We start from the raw sequence: 23,077 nt of genomic DNA on the forward strand, positions 1-23,077 counted from the left end.
CTGACCTTGTAAAGCACATCGCCCACACCTCCGGTGTCGGGTGGTCGAGAAAAAGGGGGACCCCTGCCCGCCCCCCCCACCCGTGCCCCATGGGCCTCTCTGGCCTGAAAAGGGACCAACCACCCTCCTTAGGGCTGTACAGGTCATGGGGATCCCCTGCACCCCCACCTGGATGATGCTCCAGTCCTCTCTCACACACCAGCTCTCAGTGGGAGGAGATCAGAGGGATGGAGCCAGTTCAGAGAGGGGGGGTATTAGGAGGCCATGAGGGGTAAAGGCCAGGGGGGGGTTTGGCCAGGACACTGGGGTGACACCCCTACTCTTCTCGAGAGGCACCCCGGGATTGTTCATGACCACACAGAGTCAGGACCTTTTGAGTGAGCTCAGGGAGGGAGCCCTGACTCTCCCTGCCTCGACAGTGGGCCTGTACCAACTGCGCCCCGGCTCGATCCCTGACGCCTGACCGCCGCGGGCAGCCAGCGGCCGCGGAGAGGGCCCCGCCCACTTCCCCGATAGACCCTCGGCGACAGCTGTCGGTGGCCACCGGTCAGTGCTCTCCTTCTTGGCCTGGTGGCGTGACCGCGCCGCAGCAGGGGGACAGGCGCTGGGGGTGGAACATGGGCGAAGACGGGGGTGTGCGTGCTGGCGTTTGTTCCCAGTGTGGGCTTGTTTTATGCGGGGTGGTGTTTGTTGTGGTTTTGTATGCCAGAGACGCATGTCCACGCTTTTTGGACAGACGATGAAGTGAAAGATACGAAGCGCCATCCTACACGCGTCTGAGTGAGCGAGCGAATGGGACAGAGGCCGGAAGAGCTCAGGCCCCCCAGGAGATGGGTTTAGGAGCCCCCCCCCCCCCCCTAGTGGTGGAGAGGGTGCAGGGCAGGCTCCCTCTTGAGACCAGTCTTCCCAGTCAGCTGTGGCTCCAGCCTGCAGCCTGCGTCAGGCAGAGACAAGTCCCTAATGGAGTCGGGTTACCAGCCGGGACGCAGTCAGGACACAAACGCCAAGCCGCACCGCCTCTCCGCGGCCGGCCAATCGGAGAGGGACGAGATTTGCATGCTGGGATTGAGCAGCTGTGGCCATCAACCCCCCCCCCCCCCACCCCCACAGTGAAGCCCGTCTTCAGCACAGCGGGGAGCGGAGAGACTCTGGGACTGCGCCGGGACTGGAGACAGACAGCACGCCCAACAGGTAGGGACCCCTCTCGCTGTGCAGGGCACCCCCCCTGTCCTGGGAGCCCAGTGTGGTGGCCACCTGGCCCTCAAGGGCCTGATGACTGAAGAGAGCTCTCGTCCTGAACCATCTGTAAGTATTGAGTAGCCAGTCCGAAGGGGGGGCACCACACCCTGCTGGACCCCTGAGCGTACCTGAGTGTGTGAGTGTGTGTGTGTGAGTGTGAGAGGGGTTTTTTACAGGTCTGTACCCGAGTGTGTGAGTGTGTGTGTGAGTGTGAGAGGGGTTTTTTACAGGTCTGTACCCGAGTGTGTGAGTGTGTGTGTGAGTGTGAGAGGGGTTTTTTACAGGTCCGTACCTGAGTGTGTGAGTGGGTGTGTGAGTGTGAGAGGGGTTTTTTACAGGTCTGTACCTGAGTGTGTGAGTGGGTGTGTGAGTGTGAGAGGGGTTTTTTACAGGTCCGTACCTGAGTGTGTGAGTGTGTGTGTGAGTGTGAGAGGGGTTTTTTACAGGTCTGTACCCGAGTGTGTGAGTGTGTGTGTGAGTGTGAGAGGGGTTTTTTACAGGTCTGTACCCGAGTGTGTGAGTGTGTGTGTGAGTGTGAGAGGGGTTTTTTACAGGTCTGTACCTGAGTGTGTGAGTGGGTGTGTGAGTGTGAGAGGGGTTTTTTACAGGTCCGTACCTGAGTGTGTGAGTGTGTGTGTGAGTGTGAGAGGGGTTTTTTACAGGTCTGTACCCGAGTGTGTGAGTGTGTGTGTGAGTGTGAGAGGGGTTTTTACAGGTCTGTACCTGAGTGTGTGAGTGGGTGTGTGAGTGTGAGAGGGGTTTTTTACAGGTCCGTACCTGAGTGTGTGAGTGTGTGTGTGAGTGTGAGAGGGGTTTTTTACAGGTCTGTACCCGAGTGTGTGAGTGTGTGTGTGAGTGTGAGAGGGGTTTTTTACAGGTCTGTACCCGAGTGTGTGAGTGTGTGTGTGAGTGTGAGAGGGGTTTTTTACAGGTCTGTACCTGAGTGTGTGAGTGGGTGTGTGAGTGTGAGAGGGGTTTTTTACAGGTCCGTACCTGAGTGTGTGAGTGTGTGTGTGAGTGTGAGAGGGGTTTTTTACAGGTCTGTACCCGAGTGTGTGAGTGTGTGTGTGAGTGTGAGAGGGGTTTTTACAGGTCTGTACCTGAGTGTGTGAGTGGGTGTGTGAGTGTGAGAGGGGTTTTTTACAGGTCCGTACCTGAGTGTGTGAGTGTGTGTGTGAGTGTGAGAGGGGTTTTTTACAGGTCTGTACCTGAGTGTGTGAGTGTGTGTGTGAGTGTGAGAGGGGTTTTTTACAGGTCCGTACCTGAGTGTGTGAGTGTGTGTGTGAGTGTGAGAGGGGTTTTTTACAGGTCTGTACCCGAGTGTGTGTGTGTGAGTGTGAGAGGGGTTTTTTACAGGTCCGTACCTGAGTGTGTGAGTGGGTGTGTGAGTGTGAGAGGGGTTTTTTACAGGTCTGTACCCGAGTGTGTGAGTGTGTGTGTGAGTGTGAGAGGGGTTTTTTACAGGTCCGTACCTGAGTGTGTGAGTGGGTGTGTGAGTGTGAGAGGGGTTTTTTACAGGTCTGTACCTGAGTGTGTGAGTGGGTGTGTGAGTGTGAGAGGGGTTTTTTACAGGTCCGTACCCGAGTGTGTGAGTGTGTGTGTGAGTGTGAGAGGGGTTTTTTACAGGTCTGTACCCGAGTGTGTGAGTGTGTGTGTGAGTGTGAGAGGGGTTTTTTACAGGTCTGTACCCGAGTGTGTGAGTGTGTGTGTGAGTGTGAGAGGGGTTTTTTACAGGTCTGTACCTGAGTGTGTGAGTGGGTGTGTGAGTGTGAGAGGGGTTTTTTACAGGTCCGTACCTGAGTGTGTGAGTGTGTGTGTGAGTGTGAGAGGGGTTTTTTACAGGTCTGTACCCGAGTGTGTGAGTGTGTGTGTGAGTGTGAGAGGGGTTTTTACAGGTCTGTACCTGAGTGTGTGAGTGGGTGTGTGAGTGTGAGAGGGGTTTTTTACAGGTCCGTACCTGAGTGTGTGAGTGTGTGTGTGAGTGTGAGAGGGGTTTTTTACAGGTCTGTACCCGAGTGTGTGAGTGTGTGTGTGAGTGTGAGAGGGGTTTTTTACAGGTCTGTACCCGAGTGTGTGAGTGTGTGTGTGAGTGTGAGAGGGGTTTTTTACAGGTCTGTACCTGAGTGTGTGAGTGGGTGTGTGAGTGTGAGAGGGGTTTTTTACAGGTCCGTACCTGAGTGTGTGAGTGTGTGTGTGAGTGTGAGAGGGGTTTTTTACAGGTCTGTACCCGAGTGTGTGAGTGTGTGTGTGAGTGTGAGAGGGGTTTTTACAGGTCTGTACCTGAGTGTGTGAGTGGGTGTGTGAGTGTGAGAGGGGTTTTTTACAGGTCCGTACCTGAGTGTGTGAGTGTGTGTGTGAGTGTGAGAGGGGTTTTTTACAGGTCTGTACCTGAGTGTGTGAGTGTGTGTGTGAGTGTGAGAGGGGTTTTTTACAGGTCCGTACCTGAGTGTGTGAGTGTGTGTGTGAGTGTGAGAGGGGTTTTTTACAGGTCTGTACCTGAGTGTGTGTGTGTGTGAGTGTGAGAGGGTTTTTTTTACAGGTCCGTACCTGAGTGTGTGTGTGAGTGTGAGAGGGGTTTTTTTACAGGTCTGTACCCGAGTGTGTGAGTGTGTGTGTGAGTGTGAGAGGGGTTTTTTTACAGGTCCGTACCTGAGTGTGTGTGTGTGAGTGTGAGAGGGGTTTTTTTACAGGTCTGTACCCGAGTGTGTGAGTGTGTGTGTGAGTGTGAGAGGGGTTTTTTACAGGTCTGTACCTGAGTGTGTGAGTGGGTGTGTGAGTGTGAGAGGGGTTTTTTACAGGTCCGTACCTGAGTGTGTGAGTGGGTGTGTGAGTGTGAGAGGGGTTTTTACAGGTCTGTACCTGAGTGTGTGAGTGTGTGTGTGTGAGTGTGAGAGGGGTTTTTTACAGGTCTGTACCTGAGTGTGTGAGTGGGTGTGTGAGTGTGAGAGGGGTTTTTTACAGGTCCGTACCTGAGTGTGTGAGTGTGTGTGTGAGTGTGAGAGGGGTTTTTTACAGGTCTGTACCCGAGTGTGTGAGTGTGTGTGTGAGTGTGAGAGGGGTTTTTACAGGTCTGTACCTGAGTGTGTGAGTGGGTGTGTGAGTGTGAGAGGGGTTTTTTACAGGTCCGTACCTGAGTGTGTGAGTGGGTGTGTGAGTGTGAGAGGGGTTTTTACAGGTCTGTACCTGAGTGTGTGAGTGTGTGTGTGTGAGTGTGAGAGGGGTTTTTTACAGGTCTGTACCTGAGTGTGTGAGTGGGTGTGTGAGTGTGAGAGGGGTTTTTTACAGGTCCGTACCTGAGTGTGTGAGTGTGTGTGTGAGTGTGAGAGGGGTTTTTTACAGGTCTGTACCCGAGTGTGTGAGTGTGTGTGTGAGTGTGAGAGGGGTTTTTACAGGTCTGTACCTGAGTGTGTGAGTGGGTGTGTGAGTGTGAGAGGGGTTTTTACAGGTCTGTACCTGAGTGTGTGAGTGGGTGTGTGAGTGTGAGAGGGGTTTTTTACAGGTCCGTACCTGAGTGTGTGAGTGTGTGTGTGAGTGTGAGAGGGGTTTTTTACAGGTCCGTACCTGAGTGTGTGAGTGTGTGTGTGAGTGTGAGAGGGGTTTTTTACAGGTCTGTACCCGAGTGTGTGAGTGTGTGTGTGAGTGTGAGAGGGGTTTTTTACAGGTCTGTACCCGAGTGTGTGAGTGTGTGTGTGAGTGTGAGAGGGGTTTTTTACAGGTCTGTACCTGAGTGTGTGAGTGGGTGTGTGAGTGTGAGAGGGGTTTTTTACAGGTCTGTACCTGAGTGTGTGAGTGTGTGTGTGAGTGTGAGAGGGGTTTTTTTACAGGTCCGTACCTGAGTGTGTGTGTGAGTGTGAGAGGGTTTTTTTTACAGGTCTGTACCCGAGTGTGTGAGTGTGTGTGTGAGTGTGAGAGGGGTTTTTTACAGGTCTGTACCTGAGTGTGTGAGTGGGTGTGTGAGTGTGAGAGGGGTTTTTTACAGGTCCGTACCTGAGTGTGTGAGTGGGTGTGTGAGTGTGAGAGGGGTTTTTACAGGTCTGTACCTGAGTGTGTGAGTGTGTGTGTGTGAGTGTGAGAGGGGTTTTTTACAGGTCTGTACCTGAGTGTGTGAGTGGGTGTGTGAGTGTGAGAGGGGTTTTTTACAGGTCCGTACCTGAGTGTGTGAGTGTGTGTGTGAGTGTGAGAGGGGTTTTTTACAGGTCTGTACCCGAGTGTGTGAGTGTGTGTGTGAGTGTGAGAGGGGTTTTTACAGGTCTGTACCTGAGTGTGTGAGTGGGTGTGTGAGTGTGAGAGGGGTTTTTTACAGGTCCGTACCTGAGTGTGTGAGTGGGTGTGTGAGTGTGAGAGGGGTTTTTACAGGTCTGTACCTGAGTGTGTGAGTGTGTGTGTGTGAGTGTGAGAGGGGTTTTTTACAGGTCTGTACCTGAGTGTGTGAGTGGGTGTGTGAGTGTGAGAGGGGTTTTTTACAGGTCCGTACCTGAGTGTGTGAGTGTGTGTGTGAGTGTGAGAGGGGTTTTTTACAGGTCTGTACCCGAGTGTGTGAGTGTGTGTGTGAGTGTGAGAGGGGTTTTTACAGGTCTGTACCTGAGTGTGTGAGTGGGTGTGTGAGTGTGAGAGGGGTTTTTTACAGGTCCATACCTGAGTGTGTGAGTGTGTGTGTGAGTGTGAGAGGGGTTTTTTACAGGTCCGTACCTGAGTGTGTGAGTGTGTGTGTGAGTGTGAGAGGGGTTTTTTACAGGTCTGTACCCGAGTGTGTGAGTGTGTGTGTGAGTGTGAGAGGGGTTTTTTACAGGTCTGTACCTGAGTGTGTGAGTGGGTGTGTGAGTGTGAGAGGGGTTTTTTACAGGTCCGTACCTGAGTGTGTGAGTGTGTGTGTGAGTGTGAGAGGGGTTTTTTACAGGTCTGTACCCGAGTGTGTGAGTGTGTGTGTGAGTGTGAGAGGGGTTTTTACAGGTCTGTACCTGAGTGTGTGAGTGGGTGTGTGAGTGTGAGAGGGGTTTTTTACAGGTCCGTACCTGAGTGTGTGAGTGTGTGTGTGAGTGTGAGAGGGGTTTTTTACAGGTCTGTACCTGAGTGTGTGAGTGTGTGTGTGAGTGTGAGAGGGGTTTTTTACAGGTCTGTACCTGAGTGTGTGAGTGTGTGTGTGAGTGTGAGAGGGGTTTTTTACAGGTCCGTACCTGAGTGTGTGAGTGTGTGTGTGAGTGTGAGAGGGGTTTTTTACAGGTCTGTACCTGAGTGTGTGTGTGTGTGAGTGTGAGAGGGGTTTTTTTACAGGTCCGTACCTGAGTGTGTGTGTGAGTGTGAGAGGGGTTTTTTTACAGGTCTGTACCCGAGTGTGTGAGTGTGTGTGTGAGTGTGAGAGGGGTTTTTTTACAGGTCCGTACCTGAGTGTGTGTGTGAGTGTGAGAGGGGTTTTTTTACAGGTCTGTACCCGAGTGTGTGAGTGTGTGTGTGAGTGTGAGAGGGGTTTTTTACAGGTCTGTACCTGAGTGTGTGAGTGGGTGTGTGAGTGTGAGAGGGGTTTTTTACAGGTCCGTACCTGAGTGTGTGAGTGGGTGTGTGAGTGTGAGAGGGGTTTTTTACAGGTCTGTACCTGAGTGTGTGAGTGTGTGTGTGAGTGTGAGAGGGGTTTTTTACAGGTCTGTACCTGAGTGTGTGAGTGTGTGTGTGAGTGTGAGAGGGGTTTTTTACAGGTCTGTACCTGAGTGTGTGAGTGTGTGTGTGAGTGTGAGAGGGGTTTTTTACAGGTCCGTACCTGAGTGTGTGAGTGTGTGTGTGAGTGTGAGAGGGGTTTTTTACAGGTCTGTACCTGAGTGTGTGAGTGTGTGTGTGAGTGTGAGAGGGGTTTTTTACAGGTCTGTACCTGAGTGTGTGAGTGTGTGTGTGAGTGTGAGAGGGGTTTTTTACAGGTCCGTACCTGAGTGTGTGAGTGTGTGTGTGAGTGTGAGAGGGGTTTTTTACAGGTCTGTACCTGAGTGTGTGTGTGTGTGTGTGTGTGTGTGTGTGAGTGTGAGAGGGGTTTTTTTACAGGTCCGTACCTGAGTGTGTGTGTGAGTGTGAGAGGGGTTTTTTTACAGGTCTGTACCCGAGTGTGTGAGTGTGTGTGTGAGTGTGAGAGGGGTTTTTTACAGGTCTGTACCTGAGTGTGTGAGTGGGTGTGTGAGTGTGAGAGGGGTTTTTTACAGGTCCGTACCTGAGTGTGTGAGTGGGTGTGTGAGTGTGAGAGGGGTTTTTTACAGGTCTGTACCTGAGTGTGTGAGTGTGTGTGTGAGTGTGAGAGGGGTTTTTTACAGGTCTGTACCCGAGTGTGTGTGTGTGTGTGAGTGTGTGTGTGAGTGTGAGAGGGGTTTTTTACAGGTCCGTACCTGAGTGTGTGAGTGGGTGTGTGAGTGTGAGAGGGTTTTTTTACAGGTCTGTACCTGAGTGTGTGAGTGTGTGTGTGAGTGTGAGAGGGGTTTTTTACAGGTCCGTACCTGAGTGTGTGAGTGTGTGTGTGAGTGTGAGAGGGGTTTTTTACAGGTCCGTACCTGAGTGTGTGAGTGTGTGTGTGAGTGTGAGAGGGGTTTTTTACAGGTCTGTACCTGAGTGTGTGAGTGTGTGTGTGAGTGTGAGAGGGGTTTTTTACAGGTCCGTACCTGAGTGTGTGAGTGTGTGTGTGAGTGTGAGAGGGGTTTTTTACAGGTCTGTACCTGAGTGTGTGTGTGTGTGTGTGTGTGTGTGTGTGTGTGTGTGTGAGTGTGAGAGGGTTTTTTTTACAGGTCCGTACCTGAGTGTGTGTGTGAGTGTGAGAGGGGTTTTTTTACAGGTCTGTACCCGAGTGTGTGAGTGTGTGTGTGAGTGTGAGAGGGGTTTTTTACAGGTCCGTACCTGAGTGTGTGTGTGAGTGTGAGAGGGGTTTTTTACAGGTCTGTACCTGAGTGTGTGAGTGTGTGTGTGAGTGTGAGAGGGGTTTTTTACAGGTCTGTACCTGAGTGTGTGTGTGTGAGAGGGGTTTTTTACAGGTCTGTACCCGAGTGTGTGAGTGTGTGTGTGAGTGTGAGAGGGGTTTTTTACAGGTCTGTACCCGAGTGTGTGAGTGTGTGTGTGTGTGAGTGTTAGAGGGGTTTTTTACAGGTCTGTACCTGAGTGTGTGAGTGTGTGTGTGAGTGTGAGAGGGGTTTTTTACAGGTCTGTACCTGAGTGTGTGTGTGTGTGTGTGTGAGTGTGAGAGGGGTTTTTACAGGTCTGTACCTGAGTGTGTGAGTGTGTGAGTGTGTGAGTGTGTGAGTGTGTGAGTGTGTGAGTGTGAGTGTGAGTGTGAGTGTGAGTGTGAGTGTGAGTGTGAGTGTGAGTGTGAGTGTGAGTGTGAGTGTGAGTGTGAGTGTGAGTGTGTCAGTGTGAGGGGTTTTTTACAGGTCTGTACCTGAGTGTGTGAGTGTGTGAGTGTGTGAGTGTGTGAGTGTGTGAGTGTGTGTGTGTGTGTTTTTTCTCCTCTCTTAATCTGCGCGTCTCCTTTGCCGGTCTCACTACCTGTGGGATTCATTTTCCTCTTGCCAAAGCCGGTGGGGAGCGATCCAGAGGCCGGCCGATCCGGGGATCGCCGTTTCCGCTCCAGGAACTGGCAGCTGCCAGTGGGGACACGGGCGCCGTCTGCGAAGGAGGACAGCAGGACATCCCTTCAGGGGGCTCGTATTCGCAGTCCTCCCTCCCCACGGCCCGGCGCGGCCTGACACACGTCAACCGGACAGAACACCCAACCAGTCTGGCCCCGTGTCCGGCCCGGGGTCTACCCCTGGGACGGGCCACGCCCGGCGGTCTCCGCTTTTCCTGACTTCGTATCCATCATCACCGGTTCATCAGCCTGGACCCCTTCAGAACAAGAGAAAGCCCGGCCGTCCGCAGATATCAAACTCCACTTCCGTCCATCCGAGTCCCATAAATCAGGACAGCCATCAACTGCTCCGTCTTTCGCTCTCTCTCTGAAAAACAGGGGACACGGGTCTGCTCCTGGACCGCTGCCGATCCCGGATGAGCCCCTGCGTCGGGCTGCTGGCTCTCGCCTCTCCGAGCAACGGTCAGGGCCGCTGGTTTTCGGGTCGACCGCCTCTCCGCCAGCCCCCCCTTCCTCTCCCGGGGGTCCTGCTGCCATGGCCAGCGAGAGTCTGTCTCCCCTCCTGCTGACAGGTGAGAGGGGGGCGTCCTCGTGGTCCAGGCCGGGCTGGGAGAGGGCGATTTCCACCCTCCGCTGAGGACGGCCGCGATAATAATAAATAATAAATAATAATAATCACTCCTCACGCTTCCACAGCGCCTGTCCGCACACCCCACTCAGAGCTCCTCACAGCTCCTGGGGATCCCCTGCACCCCCACCTGGATGATGCTCCAGTCCTCTCACCCACACCAGCTGAGAGCAGAGGGATGGAGCCAGTTCAGAGAGGGGGGTTATTAGGAGGCCATGAGGGGTAAAGGCCAGGGGGGAGTTTGACCAGGACACTGGGGTAACACCCCTACTCTTCTCGAGAGACACCCCGGGATTGTTCATGACCACAGAGAGGCAGGACCCCGGTTTTACTTCTCACTTGAAGGGCTTTTTAAAGCAGCTTTTTTTACGGTGTTCTGCCCAAGTGTGAGGTATTGTTATTAGAATGGCCGAACTGGGCTGCAGGAAGAGCAGGAAACGCAGCGTGACTCCCGCCAGCCCCCCGCGGGCTCGGCTCGTCTGCCCTGCGGTGTAGCTGTGCTGTCACGGCCTGCACCGGCTTTGCATTGCCATACACTCTCTGCGGTTGAGTAATGCATGGACTCTTTGCATCCGATGCAAATGCGTTGGATTGCATTTAAGGCACAATTTTGCATTTGGAGCCTCGTTCTGCTGTGTTTGTACTATACTGTTTAGCTTTTTCCAGGCAGCTTTATTTATTTTTTTAAGCCGGATCGGCACCACGAAGAGAAACTGTGGGTGAGCAGGCGTAGCGCCACAACGGTTTTCCTGCTCCTCCTCGTTTCGGGTACCAGGAATGTTGACTTATGCCTCCAAACCAAAATTCAGGATCACAACGGTCAGGTCATGTATTTTGTTCGTGATGTAGCCCTCCTGCGGGTTTTCTCACCCCCTCACGCGAGTTGATGTCCCACAGTGCTCTGCGCGGCCACTTCCTGCGCAGGCAGGAAGTTCCACTACGTGCCCCTCCAGAAGGCCTGGGCCGAGGCTCAGGCCTACTGCAGGGAGAACTTCGCCCAGGCCGCGGTCAGCTCCCTGGATGACCTCCGGCCGCTCGCTGGAGAGGCGGCGAGCGGCGCCCAGCCGGCCTGGATCGGGATGTACCGGGAGGCCCAGAACTGGCAGTGGTCCGACGGCGCCGCCGTCCGCTACTACAACTGGGGCAGAGGCCTGTTCTGCGCCAGCGCCGACCCCGAGGGCTACTGGGAGGACTCGGTCTGCTTCGCGGAGAAGGCGTTCGTGTGCCAGACGGGTAACTGTGGGGCGCGAAATCCCACCGCTAACACCACGTCCCCTCCCACCCCACTCTCCGTGAGGCCCCTTGGGGCTCGGTACATAGCGGAACATTTCGATTGATGGGCTCAACTGCCAATGAATACAGCACAGGCTAACTCCATGCCTTGGAGGGCGGGGGGAGGAAAAACAGCGGACGTAGGTGAGACAGCCGCGCGAAGGCGTAGCGGACGTAGGTGAGACAGCCGCGCGAAGGCGTAGCGGACGTAGGTGAGACAGCCGCGCGAAGGCGTAGCGGACGTAGGTGAGACAGCCGCGCGAAGGCGTAGCGGACGTAGGTGAGACAGCCGCGCGAAGGCGTAGCGGACTCCTGCGGACGTAGGTGAGACAGCCGCGCGAAGGCGTAGCGGACGTAGGTGAGACAGCCGCGCGAAGGCGTAGCGGACGTAGGTGAGACAGCCGCGCGAAGGCGTAGCGGACTCCTGCGGACGTAGGTGAGACAGCCGCGCGAAGGCGTAGCGGACGTAGGTGAGACAGCCGCGCGAAGGCGTAGCGGACGTGGGTGAGACAGCCGCGCGAAGGCGTAGCGGACGTAGGTGAGACAGCCGCGCGAAGGCGTAGCGGACGTAGGTGAGACAGCCGCGCGAAGGCGTAGCGGACGTAGGTGAGACAGCCGCGCGTGGGCGTAGCGGACGAAGTTGAGACAGCCTCGCGCCGGCGTAGCGGACGTAGGTGAGACAGCCGCGCAGCGGACGTAGGTGAGAGCCTCGCGCCGGCGTAGCGGACGTGGGTGAGACAGCCTCGCGCCGGCGTAGCGGACGTAGGTGAGACAGCCTCGCGCCGGCGTAGCGGACGTAGGTGAGACAGCCTCGCGCCGGCGTAGCGGACGTGGGTGAGACAGCCTCGCGCCGGCGTAGCGGACGTAGGTGAGACAGCCTCGCGCCGGCGTAGCGGACGTGGGTGAGACAGCCTCGCGCCGGCGTAGCGGACGTGGGTGAGACAGCCTCGCGCCGGCGTAGCGGACGTGGGTGAGACAGCCTCGCGCCGGCGTAGCGGACGTGGGTGAGACAGCCTCGCGCCGGCGTAGCGGACGTAGGTGAGACAGCCTCGCGCCGGCGTAGCGGACGTAGGTGAGACAGCCTCGCGCCGGCGTAGCGGACGTGGGTGAGACAGCCTCGCGCCGGCGTAGCGGACGTGGGTGAGACAGCCTCGCGCCGGCGTAGCGGACGAAGTTGAGACAGCCTCGCGCCGGCGTAGCGGACGTAGGTGAGACAGCCTCGCGCCGGCGTAGCGGACGTGGGTGAGACAGCCTCGCGCCGGCGTAGCGGACGTGGGTGAGACAGCCTCGCGCCGGCGTAGCGGACGTGGGTGAGACAGCCTCGCGCCGGCGTAGCGGACGTGGGTGAGACAGCCTCGCGCCGGCGTAGCGGACGTAGGCGAGACAGCCTCGCGAAGGCGTAGCGGCCGTAGGCGAGACAGCCGCGCGAAGGCGTAGCGGCCGTAGGCGAGACAGCCGCGCGAAGGCGTAGCGGCCGTAGGCGAGACAGCCGCGCGAAGGCGTAGCGGCCGTAGGCGAGACAGCCGCGCGAAGGCGTAGCGGCCGTAGGCGAGACAGCCGCGCGAAGGCGTAGCGGACGTAGGCGAGACAGCCGCGCGCCGGCGTAGCGGACGTAGGCGAGACAGCCGCGCGAAGGCGTAGCGGCCGTAGGCGAGACAGCCGCGCGAAGGCGTAGCGGACGTAGGCGAGACAGCCTCGCGCCGGCGTAGCGGACGTAGGTGAGACAGCGGACGTGCCCGAGACGTAGCTCCCTCAAGCCTTTATCCTCAATCCCATGTGGTTACAGGGGACTCGTGCTTTTGCCCGTTTCTGTCCGGGGACGGTGTGCCACAGCGCTGTCCCTGTCTCTCTCTCTCCCTCAGACTCCGCGGACGGCGCGCGGACCTACACCCTGGTCCCGGAGAGCAAGACCTGGGCCGCGGCCCGGGAGCACTGCCGGCGGCACCACAGCGACCTGGCCACGGTCCGCAGCCCCGCCGACAACGAGGCCGCGCGGCGCCCGGCGCAGGGCGGCGCCCCCTTCTGGATCGGCCTCGTCAACGAGCCCTGGAAGTGGGCCGACGGCCGGGACCTGCCGTTCCGCTCCTGGGCGCCTGGGGAGCCGGACAACGGGAACGGGCAGGAGAGGTGCGTCTTCGTCTACCAGTACCGCTGGATGGACCTGGACTGCAGGAAGGAAAAGGCCTCCTTCTGCTGCTCAGGTGAGCTGGTCCCTGGTCAACCGTTTCCCGGGCAACCGAGACGCAGGATGTGAACGTTACCGCCCGGGGGCTGTTGACCTACACCGGCCACGGGCCGTCCTGGTGTCTCCAGTCTGGCCAGTCGCCGGGACAGAACCGTGTGTAGGCAGGGAGACCTGTCCTCTTCACCGATGCCTGCCCACAGACTGAGAGGAAGGATGACCGACAGATCGCGACGGAGTTTATCCCCGTCAGGGTGCTGGGGCACCGGGGGCCTGTCCCATGAGGCACTGGTGGGGGGGAGTGGCAGGACACACCCCGGACGGGACGCCAGTCCATCGCAGGACACACACACACACAGACGCACTCATGTCTAGAGCCAGTTTTCCTGGATGCCAGTTAACCCACCAGCATGTCTTAGGACTGCGGGACGAAGCCCACCTGAACACGCAAACTCCACACAGACAGCACCCCAGGGGCTGAACGTGGGACCCCGGGGCTGCAATGCTGACCCCTGCACCCCTGTGCCGCCCCCACATCACAAGAGTTCAGCACAAGACCGATTCCACTCAGTACTGGTCTCACCAGCCTTGTTTTGGGCAGGGGGCGTAGTCCTTACCAGCGAAGTCTCGGTGCCCCTAGAGAGCCGTCCTTACCCGATCGTCCTGGCTCCTGTGCGAACGACGCGTCCTCTAATCCGTGTCCTTGTCCAACAGTGACTCTGTCCCAGCTGCAGTCTGTCCTCCTGGGTAAAGCATGAGAGCCGACCGACACCCCAGACTTCTCTGCTCTGACTGTTTCACAGAGCAGCCGAGACAGAGAGACAGAGAAACAGAGAGACAGAGAGACAGAGAGACAGAGAGACAGAGAGACAGAGAGACAGAAAGAGACACCCAGCTCTAGATGGAAACAGAGGTGTGTCAGCTACAGGGGCTCCGTCAATCTCATTTCTCCTCCCCTCCCCCCCCACCAGGTGACTTTTCCACACCTGTGCGGGAAAGGTGCGAGGTCGTGACAGAACAGCTGTCGTGGCCGGACGCTCGGACCCGGTGCCGGGCCGCGAACAAGGACCTGGCCACCCTGGGCAACACGACTGAGAACCAGCAGCTCTTCGAGCTCCTGGGGGCCTACGGCTACTCTTACTTCCCCTGGCTGGGGCTGTACCGCGGCGCGGACGACTGGCGCTGGGTGGACGGAGAGGGGCTGGGCTACTCCAACTGGAAGACCCGGCTCTTCTGCGCCACGTCCGACTCCTGGGGGTCCTGGAGGGACCGGGACTGCGGCGAGCTGCACCACTTCCTGTGCCACACAGGTACCAGGAGCGCCAGCCGCAGGGCTGCCAAGACCACGAGCCCCCGTGACACACAGGCCGTCCCCCCAGCTTCCTGTTTCCTGTTTCCTGTTTCCTGTTTCCTGTTTCCTGTTTCCTGTTTCCTGTTTCCTGTTTCCTGTTTCCTGTTTCCTGTTTCCTGTTTCCTGTTTCTTGCGTCCCGCAAGATCCCAGCTCGTATATGCTCCGAGTCCCGTCCCGCGAGGGAAACGTTGTTTTACTATGGGTGTCACGAGGTCTAGGAACACACACACACACGCCGACCTCACGTTTCCACAGTGTGATGCGGAAATCCCACCGCTGACACCACGTCACCACTCCCTCGTACCTGGCGCTCAGTACGTAGCCGAACATTTCGATAGGTAACTTCCATTGTCAATGAATACAGTGCAGGTTAACTGCATGCTTGGGCGGACGTGGCCGAGACAGGCGCGCGCGCTGGCGTAGCGGACGTAGTTGAGACAGCCTCGCGCCGGCGTAGCGGACGTGGGTGAGACAGCCTCGCGCCGGCGTAGCGGACGTAGGTGAGACAGCCTCGCGCCGGCGTAGCGGACGTAGGTGAGACAGCGGACGTGCCCGAGACGTAGCTCCCTCAAGCCTTTATCCTCAATCCCATGTGGTTACAGGGGACTCGTGCTTTTGCCCGTTTCTGTCCGGGGACGGTGTGCCACAGCGCTGTCCCTGTCTCTCTCTCTCTCTCCCTCAGACTCCGCGGACGGCGCGCGGACCTACACCCTGGTCCCGGAGAGCAAGACCTGGGCCGCGGCCCGGGAGCACTGCCGGCGGCACCACAGCGACCTGGCCACGGTCCGCAGCCCCGCCGACAACGAGGCCGCGCGGCGCCCGGCCCAGGGCGGCGCCCCCTTCTGGATCGGCCTCGTCAACGAGCCCTGGAAGTGGGCCGACGGCCGGGACCTGCCGTTCCGGTTCTGGGGCGCCGAGCCCCCGAGCGGCGGGGGGGGGTGCGTGTGGCTGGACCCGCCGGGCGGGCCGGGGGCCAGGTGGAGCGTCGGCGACTGCGGCGCCCAGCTCCCCTTCTTCTGCGCCGGAGGTAAGCAGGGCGAGAGTCGGGGAAAGACACCCCTGAACCCACACTGTTAGGTCCAGCTGTCCAGCTGTTCGGCCCCGGGCCCTTGCAGGGGCCGGCGGTTGATTGGTCAGCCCTGGATCGAATCTTTCTGGAGAAGGACTGCACTGTCCAGAGGTCCCCCTGCGCAAGAGGGTTCGGGCTGTAGCTGTCTCCAGTTCTGTCCACAATCACTGCACCACGGAGCTGCTTCAGCTCGGCCTGAATGACACGATTGCTGGAGGGTTCTCCTCGGCCCCAACTGTGCTCCGTGCGGAACGGTCCCGGCTGGAATGAGCTAGGTGACCTCATCTCGCCCTGGGCGCAGATCTCAGGAAAAACCCCTACACCACCTCATCTGGGGCGCAGGTCTCAGGAAAAACTCCTACACCACCTCATCTGGGGCGCAGGTCTCAGGAAAAACTCCTACACCACCTCATCTGGGGCGCAGGTCTCAGGAAAAACTCCTACACCACCTCATCTGGGGCGCAGGTCTCAGGAAAAACTCCTACACCACCTCATCTGGGGCGCAGGTCTCAGGAAAAACTCCTACACCACCACATCTGGGGCGCAGGTCTCAGGAAAAACTCCTACACCACCTCATCTGGGGCGCAGGTCTCAGGAAAAACTCCTACACCACCTCATCTGGGGCGCAGGTCTCAGGAAAAACTCCTACACCACCTCATCTGGGGCACAGGTCTCAAAAGACAGGCTCCCACAACCTCAAGTCATCCGGGGTACAGGCTCGTGTCATCTGGGGCACAGATCACGCAAAGGGTCCCGAAAACCCTTGAGACAGTCGGAGATGTGAAATGCTGAGGTCACTTGTGACTTGTGCATTGTGAAAGTCTGAAAGAGCTCAGTGGGGTCAGCGGGGTCAGCGTGCTGCGCTCAGGGGGGTGATGACCTGCGCTTGGTTCCCCCAGAGAAAAAGAGGAGGGTGGTGCTGAGAGTCCAGCTGACCCAGACCAGCAGAGCCGACCTGAACGAGGAGGCAGTGAAGCAGGACCTTTTAAACCAGGTAGGGGACACACCTGTCCTTCCATCTAAACCACAGTTACAGGTAACACCCTGTCCTTCCATCTAAAGTTACAGTCCAGAGGTCGCCGGTCCAGTCTGGGCCACACTGTACCCCTACAGTCCAGAGATCACTGGTCCAGTCTGGGTCACACTGTACCCCTACAGCCCAGAGATCGCCGGTCCAGTCTGGGTCACGCTGTACCCCTACAGTCCAGAGATCGCCGGCCCAGTCTGGGTCACGCTGTACCCCTACAGTCCAGAGATCGCCGGTCCAGTCTGGGTCACACTGTACCCCTACAGTCCAGAGATCGCCGGTCCAGTCTGGGTCACACTGTACCCCCACAGTCCAGAGATCACTGGTCCAGTCTGGGTCACACTGTACCCGCACAGTCCAGAGATCGCCGGTCCAGTCTGGGTCACACTGTAACCCCACAGTCCAGAGATCACTGGTCCAGTCTGGGTCACACTGTAACCCTACAGTCCAGAGATCGCCGGTCCAGTCTGGGTCACACTGTACCCGTCCAGTCCAGAGATCGCCGGTCCAGTCTGGGTCACACTGTAACCCTACAGTCCAGAGATCGCCGGTCCAGTCTGGGTCACACTGTACCCGTCCAGTCCAGAGATCGCTGGTCCGGTCTGGGTCACTATGTAACCCTACGGTTATTGAATTTGCTTCAGGCAGTCCCTGGTATCATTTCAGATGCGAGAACAGTTCTCCCAGTTGTTTCCCATGGAGAAGAGCAAGCTCTACTGGAGAGAAGAGGGCGGCGGGGTTTTCTACAGAAAGGAGGAGTCCCAGGGTGAGGTCGGGGGGGTGTGTGGGGGGGGAGGGGACTGGCAGTGTAAGGGCAGTGCGGAGGATCAGAAACTCGGAGGTTGATGGGAAACGCAGAGGGCAGGTTTCCCAAGATGACAACTGGTGACCTCGACAGCAGCTGTACTTGTGTAAGCAGCCCTTTCTCATCAACACCCACCTGCACAGAAAACACCTGTGGAGAACGTGAAAAACATAGTACTAGGCTTTTACCCTGATCTCACTGGGCTTTACTGCCCTGTGTTGTGCTTTTACCCTGATCTCACCGGGCTTTACTGCCCTGTACTGTGCTTTTACCCTGATCCCACTGGACTCTACTGCCCTGTACTGTGTTTTTACCCTGATCCCACTGGGCTGTACTGGAGAGAAGCGTGTGGGAGGAATGAGATTGAGGTGTATATTACTGCTTGAACAATAGAGCATCTGTTGACAGGAAACGAGTCCCGACAAACCAGTTCGGGTTGGATTTCAAAAGCACTGCGGTTTCTGTCAGCAGCCCTCTGAGAGCTGATCACTGTGATAAGATTCTCACGATTCGACACTTCCTGCAGCTGAGACATTGTTCTAACCTGAAGTGAAGAAAGTCACTCCTTGAACTGGTCACACAGCCAGGAAGGCTCTGTCTTTGAAACTTTAAATACTGCCCGGTTCTCAGTGCCTTACTCGGTCTGATACTCGCCCCTCTCTTTTGTGACACACCCATATCAGACGACAGATGTTGTCCGACTCTGGTGGACCCAGCTTTTAAACTTTTAAACCCAGGTTTTTAAACTGTCACCCAACCAATTGTCTCACACCACCTGGTCAGGTGACTGAGGATGGCACATCACCCCCCCCCCCCAAAGCCTTCTGGGGAATGTAGTTCTGACAAGAGCCTCCACCTCGTCTGACCCGCCACCTTCTCGTTTGGCCATTGTCGCTCTTTGAACGCGAGAAGAAAGGAGATGGATATTCATATTAAATAGAGCTCGCAGTGGGGCTGTCAGGGAAAGCTCATCAGCCACAGGGAGATCATCTAACCACTGTCCAAGAACCCGTAATCAATCATCAATACAATGTAGCTAAATCTATAGTTCAGTGACAAACAAATATTCTTCTATTAATCTTTGTCTCTGTTGCTTCTTCCTCCTTCTCTCCTCAGGTCACTGTGGCACTGGAGTCTAACCAGCCTCGCTACACCCGGCCTAACGAGAAGGCTAATTATGACCCCCCCCCAGTGAAGATGACGGTGCCGATCAGCAGACACCCCCCCACCGGAAACCGGACCCAGACCAGGACAGCGGCCCGTTAGAACTTGAACTTCCTGCATGTCCCTTTCCGATTGGCTCTGTGACGATGGGGGCTTGTGTCTCTGCTCCCAGTCCCTGGTCTCCAGTGGGCCATCTGTGTGTGCGCTCAGCGTTTCGCTGGTGGCCTTCCACGCAGCAGGGAGCAGGAGCAAAAAGCACGAGTCACAAACCTCGTGGAAGAGCCTTACATGATTTTATTTAAAATATCAGAAGCATTTAGTAACTTACTACACCTTCAACAGCTCACTATGTAAATAAAGCATTCTTTTAGATTGGATTATAGAGCTGCACAGTGTCCAGTACAGTAGAGGAGTCCGGCTGTAGATTAAACACTCTCTCCTGTGTGATCAGTGTCCAGTACAGTAGATTAAACACTCTCTCCTGTGTGATCAGTGTCCAGTACAGTAGAGGAGTCCAGCTGTAGATTAAACACTCTCTCCTGTGTGATCAGTGTCCAGCTGTAGATTAAGCACTCTCTCCTGTGTGATCAGTGTCCAGCTGTAGATTAAACACTCTCTCCTGTGTGATCAGTGTCCAGTACAGTAGAGGAGTCCAGCTGTAGATTAAACACTCTCTCCTGTGTGATCAGTGTCCCGGTGTAGATTAAACACTCTCTCCTGTGTGATCAGTGTCCAGTACAGTAGAGGAGTCCGGCTGTAGATTAAACACTCTCTCCTGTGTGATCAGTGTCCAGCTGTAGATTAAACACTCTCTCCTGTGTGATCAGTGTCCAGCTGTAGATTAAACACTCTCTCCTGTGTGATCAGTGTCCAGCTGTAGATTAAACACTCTCTCCTGTGTGATCAGTGTCCAGTACAGTAGAGGAGTCCGGCTGTAGATTAAACACTCTCTCCTGTGTGATCAGTGTCCAGCTGTAGATTAAACACTCTCTCCTGTGTGATCAGTGTCCAGCTGTAGATTAAACACTCTCTCCTGTGTGATCAGTGTCCAGTACAGTAGAGGAGTCCGGCTGTAGATTAAACACTCTCTCCTGTGTGATCAGTGTCCAGCTGTAGATTAAACACTCTCTCCTGTGTGATCAGTGTCCAGTACAGTAGAGGAGTCCGGCTGTAGATTAAACACTCTCTCCTGTGTGATCAGTGTCCAGCTGTAGATTAAACACTCTCTCCTGTGTGATCAGTGTCCAGCTGTAGATTAAACACTCTCTCCTGTGTGATCAGTGTCCAGCTGTAGATTAAACACTCTCTCCTGTGTGATCAGTGTCCAGCTGTAGATTAAACACTCTCTCCTGTGTGATCAGTGTCCAGTACAGTAGAGGAGTCCGGCTGTAGATTAAACACTCTCTCCTGTGTGATCAGTGTCCAGTACAGTAGAGGAGTCCGGCTGTAGATTAAACACTCTCTCCTGCGTGATCAGTGTCCAGCTGTAGATTAAACACTCTCTCCTGTGTGATCAGTGTCCGGCTGTAGATTAAACACTCTCTCCTGTGTGATCAGTGTCCAGTACAGTAGAGTAGTCCGGCTGTAGATTAAACACTCTCTCCTGCGTGATCAGTGTCCAGCTGTAGATTAAACACTCTCTCCTGTGTGATCAGTGTCCGGCTGTAGATTAAACACTCTCTCCTGTGTGATCAGTGTCCAGTACAGTAGAGGAGTCCGGCTGTAGATTAAACACTCTCTCCTGTGTGATCAGTGTCCGGCTGTAGATTAAACACTCTCTCCTGTGTGATCAGTGTCCAGTACAGTAGATTAAACACTCTCTCCTGTGTGATCAGTGTCCAGCTGTAAATTAAACACTCTCTCCTGTGTGATCAGTGTCCAGTACAGTAGATTAAACACTCCCTCCTGTGTGATCAGTGTCCAGTACAGTAGATTAAACACTCTCTCCTGTGTGATCAGTGTCCAGTACAGTAGAGGAGTCCAGCTTTAAAGTAAACAGCTTCCCTGTGCTCAGAGCTCCAGTGTCCAGTACAGTAGAGGAATAAGCAGCACGATTGGCATTATGATGTCATACCTCACCAGCCCTCCTGTAGCTGCAAAGCTGTTCAATTGAAAAACCATCCTGGCCAACGTGTGCCAGCCCAAGTCCTGATCAGCTGAAACCCGCAGAACCGAGAGGATCTGGTCTTCAAGAGGCCCGAGGTCGCACCACGCTCACCGGTTTCTCCGCCCAGGCCCAGGGGGTGCCCTGCATCAGGACCAAACGGGCCGATCCAGTCGGCACAGGCCCACTGTCGTGTTCAGTCCAATCCCGAACCCGGGATAGAGGGGCTCCGTGAAGGAGGCCTGGACTCTGTGCAGGAGGGTCGCTGTGTCTCCAGAGACGCTGTAAAAGGACAGAGTTCCAGCCCTGTGGTCCACATACACCCCGATCCTGGGGGCCAGAGGGCCCGTTATCGTAGCCCCCTTCCTGCTGTGCCAGAAGGAGCAGCTGAGGCCAGAGCTCACCAGACTCCACGACTGGTCGTTGCCCCCAAAGACGCCATCTTTGGCCTCCCCTTTCCTGGTGATCCCCTTATAAGCGACGCCTATGAACCCCCCTATCCCACTCCACTCCACCTCCCAGTAACAGCGAGTCCCGGACAGCCCCTCTCTGCACAGCACCTGCTGCCAGTGGTCGAATCTCTCGGGGTGATCGGGGTACTGCTGGGGCTCCCTGCTCCAGGTCACCCCCCTGTTCCCCTCAGACAGACGGAGGTGTCTGTGCGCTGTGTTGGGGTCCAGTGTGAGCTGACAGGCATCTGATTGGAGAGAAGAGGACAGTCAGAGGACAGACAGGCAGAGCAGACCAATCCATGAGCAGATCTCCACTAGAGTCCCGCCCCCACAGCCCAGTGAGATACACACTGGGGTTTCTGATTGGAGAGGACAGTCAGAGGACAGACAGGCAGAACAGACCAATCCCTGAGCACAGCTCCACTAGAGTCCCGCCCCCACAGCCCAGTGAGATACACACTGGGGTTTCTGATTGGAGACAAGAGGACAGACAGGCAGAACAGACCAATCCCTGAGCAGATCTCCACTAGAGTCCCACCCCCACAGCCCAGTACAGGTGTGTGTGTGTGTTTGAGCTCCAGGTATCTCTCGGTGGGCAGCTGGAGTGAAAACAGACTCACAGTGTAAGAGCTCTGCTCTGGTCCTGGGCTCTGGAGTCTGCAGACTGTAGACGTCACTCACTGAGGAGACACAGAGAGACATGTCTCATCAGGGCTGGTTGTACTGCAGCACAAAACAAAAGTTGATATTCCTGGATGACCGCCAGAGCTGACTGGACATGGATCGGTGACAGACACACAGCGTCAGGTCACGTGCGCTGTGTCCGGGCTCTGTGCTCTCAGTGGGGAGCTGGGCTCCAGACGGACTCACCCGCCTCTGCTGTGCTCCTGGGCTCTGCAGGCTCCAGGCTGCTGATGTCCGTCACTGGGGAGACACACAGAGAGAAAAGGAGCTGAACCCAGAGTCCAGGACACAAACAACGCTCTGCCGAGGTCAGAACCCGCTACCTTGACGCCTGCGAAGGATTCGTACGTCGTTCCGCATTTCTATTCTACAGGATACCGAATACTCCCGTCCCGCACAGCTGCACCCGGAGGTCGACCGCGAGGAAGAGGGAGAGGCGGGCCGGGGTGTTCCTGTCTCTCAGGAAGTGACATCACGGTGGATGGGGTGTCAGGAGATCGGAGGTCTGCCCCCTCCTCCCCCAGTCATCCCTCCCAAACCTTGGTTTACAATTCGCACGTCAACACCAGCACCGCTGTCGCCGCCCTCTCTCTGGCGAAACCTCGAGATGCTCTCTGGCGACTGCGCCTCCCTCTGGCGTCTGGCACCTAGACCTGCTTCATTCAGCTGTCGCCTCTGCTGGAGTGGAAGTTAATTCATTCTGCAATTTCTCCCGCTGTAGTCACTGCAGTTGAATAACATGAACACGACTGCACAGATATCACAGCCCTAGGCCGGTGGGCCGACCCTCTGTGGTCCAGGACGGGGTCTCTCTCTCTCTTACACGTCTATTTTTCCTGAGCCAGGCTATTAACACGATCACAGATATCACTGATATCACAGGCCTGGGCTAGTGTGTTAACCCTCTGTCATCCAGGATGGGGTCTCTCTCTTACACAGCTAGTTTCTGCTGAGCCAGTCTATTAACACAATCACACATATCACAAGCATGGGCTGGTGGGCCGACCCTCTGTGGTCCAGGACGGGGTTCTCTCTCTCTTACACGTCTATTTTTCCTGAGCCAGGCTATTAACACGATCACAGATATCACTGATATCACAGGCCTGGGCTAGTGTGCTAGCGTGCTGACCCTCTATTATCCAGGATGGGGTCTCTCTCTTACACAGCTAGTTTCTGCTGAGCCAGTCTATTAACACAATCACAGATATCACAGACATGGGCTGGTGTGCTAGCGTGTTAACCCTCTATTTGTCCAGGATGGGGTCTCTCTCTTACACAGCTAGTTTCCCTGAGCCAGTCCACAAGCATGATGACAGATATCACAGCCCTAGGCCGGTGGGCCGACCCTCTGTGGTCCAGGATGGGGTTCTGTCTCTCTTACACGTCTATTTTTCCTGAGCCAGGTTATTAACACGATCACAGATATCACTGATATCACAGGCCTGGGCTAGTGTACTCGTGTGCTGACCCACTATTGTCCAGGATGGGGTCTCTCTCAAACAGACCACCTT

General features: G+C 56.0%; 2 protein-coding genes across 7 annotated transcripts in view; one reads left to right on the forward strand and one right to left on the reverse strand.

Moving 5' to 3' along the window:
• On the forward strand, positions 1 to 19,465 carry LOC148654289 (macrophage mannose receptor 1-like). 2 transcript variants are annotated; one of them, XM_088646330.1, is made up of 11 exons: positions 1 to 1,191; positions 9,206 to 9,399; positions 10,353 to 10,688; positions 12,590 to 12,928; positions 13,881 to 14,219; positions 14,944 to 15,288; positions 16,230 to 16,324; positions 17,024 to 17,123; positions 18,279 to 18,776; positions 18,837 to 19,022; positions 19,063 to 19,465. In XM_088646330.1, the coding sequence occupies exons 2-9, from the start codon at positions 9,363 to 9,365 to the stop codon at positions 18,299 to 18,301; spliced, it is 1,614 nt and encodes a 537-aa protein (XP_088502456.1). In that variant the 5' UTR covers positions 1 to 1,191; positions 9,206 to 9,362; the 3' UTR covers positions 18,302 to 18,776; positions 18,837 to 19,022; positions 19,063 to 19,465. The 2 variants fall into 2 exon arrangements, with proteins under 2 accessions (XP_088502456.1, XP_088502455.1); XM_088646329.1 differs by having other exon boundaries at positions 18,279 to 19,022.
• Positions 18,601 to 23,077, reverse strand: part of LOC148654290 (tripartite motif-containing protein 16-like protein) — a 15,752-nt gene continuing 11,275 nt past the window's right edge. For 4 of the 5 annotated variants that reach the window (XM_088646322.1, XM_088646323.1, XM_088646324.1 and 1 more), the window contains exons 6-8: positions 21,753 to 21,806; positions 21,503 to 21,562; positions 18,601 to 21,127 (exon numbers count right to left, since the gene is read on the reverse strand). In XM_088646322.1, coding sequence (XP_088502448.1) covers positions 20,580 to 21,127; positions 21,503 to 21,562; positions 21,753 to 21,806 — 662 coding nt within the window. In that variant the 3' untranslated portion in view covers positions 18,601 to 20,579. The remainder of the gene's footprint in view (positions 21,128 to 21,502; positions 21,563 to 21,752; positions 21,807 to 23,077) is intronic. The other variant, XM_088646326.1, reaches the window with a different exon arrangement.

The sequence above is a fragment of the Lepisosteus platostomus genome, chromosome 9, assembly GCF_059453375.1.
Source record: "Lepisosteus platostomus isolate fLepPlt1 chromosome 9, fLepPlt1.hap1, whole genome shotgun sequence".
In the NCBI taxonomy this organism is placed as follows: domain Eukaryota; kingdom Metazoa; phylum Chordata; class Actinopteri; order Semionotiformes; family Lepisosteidae; genus Lepisosteus; species Lepisosteus platostomus.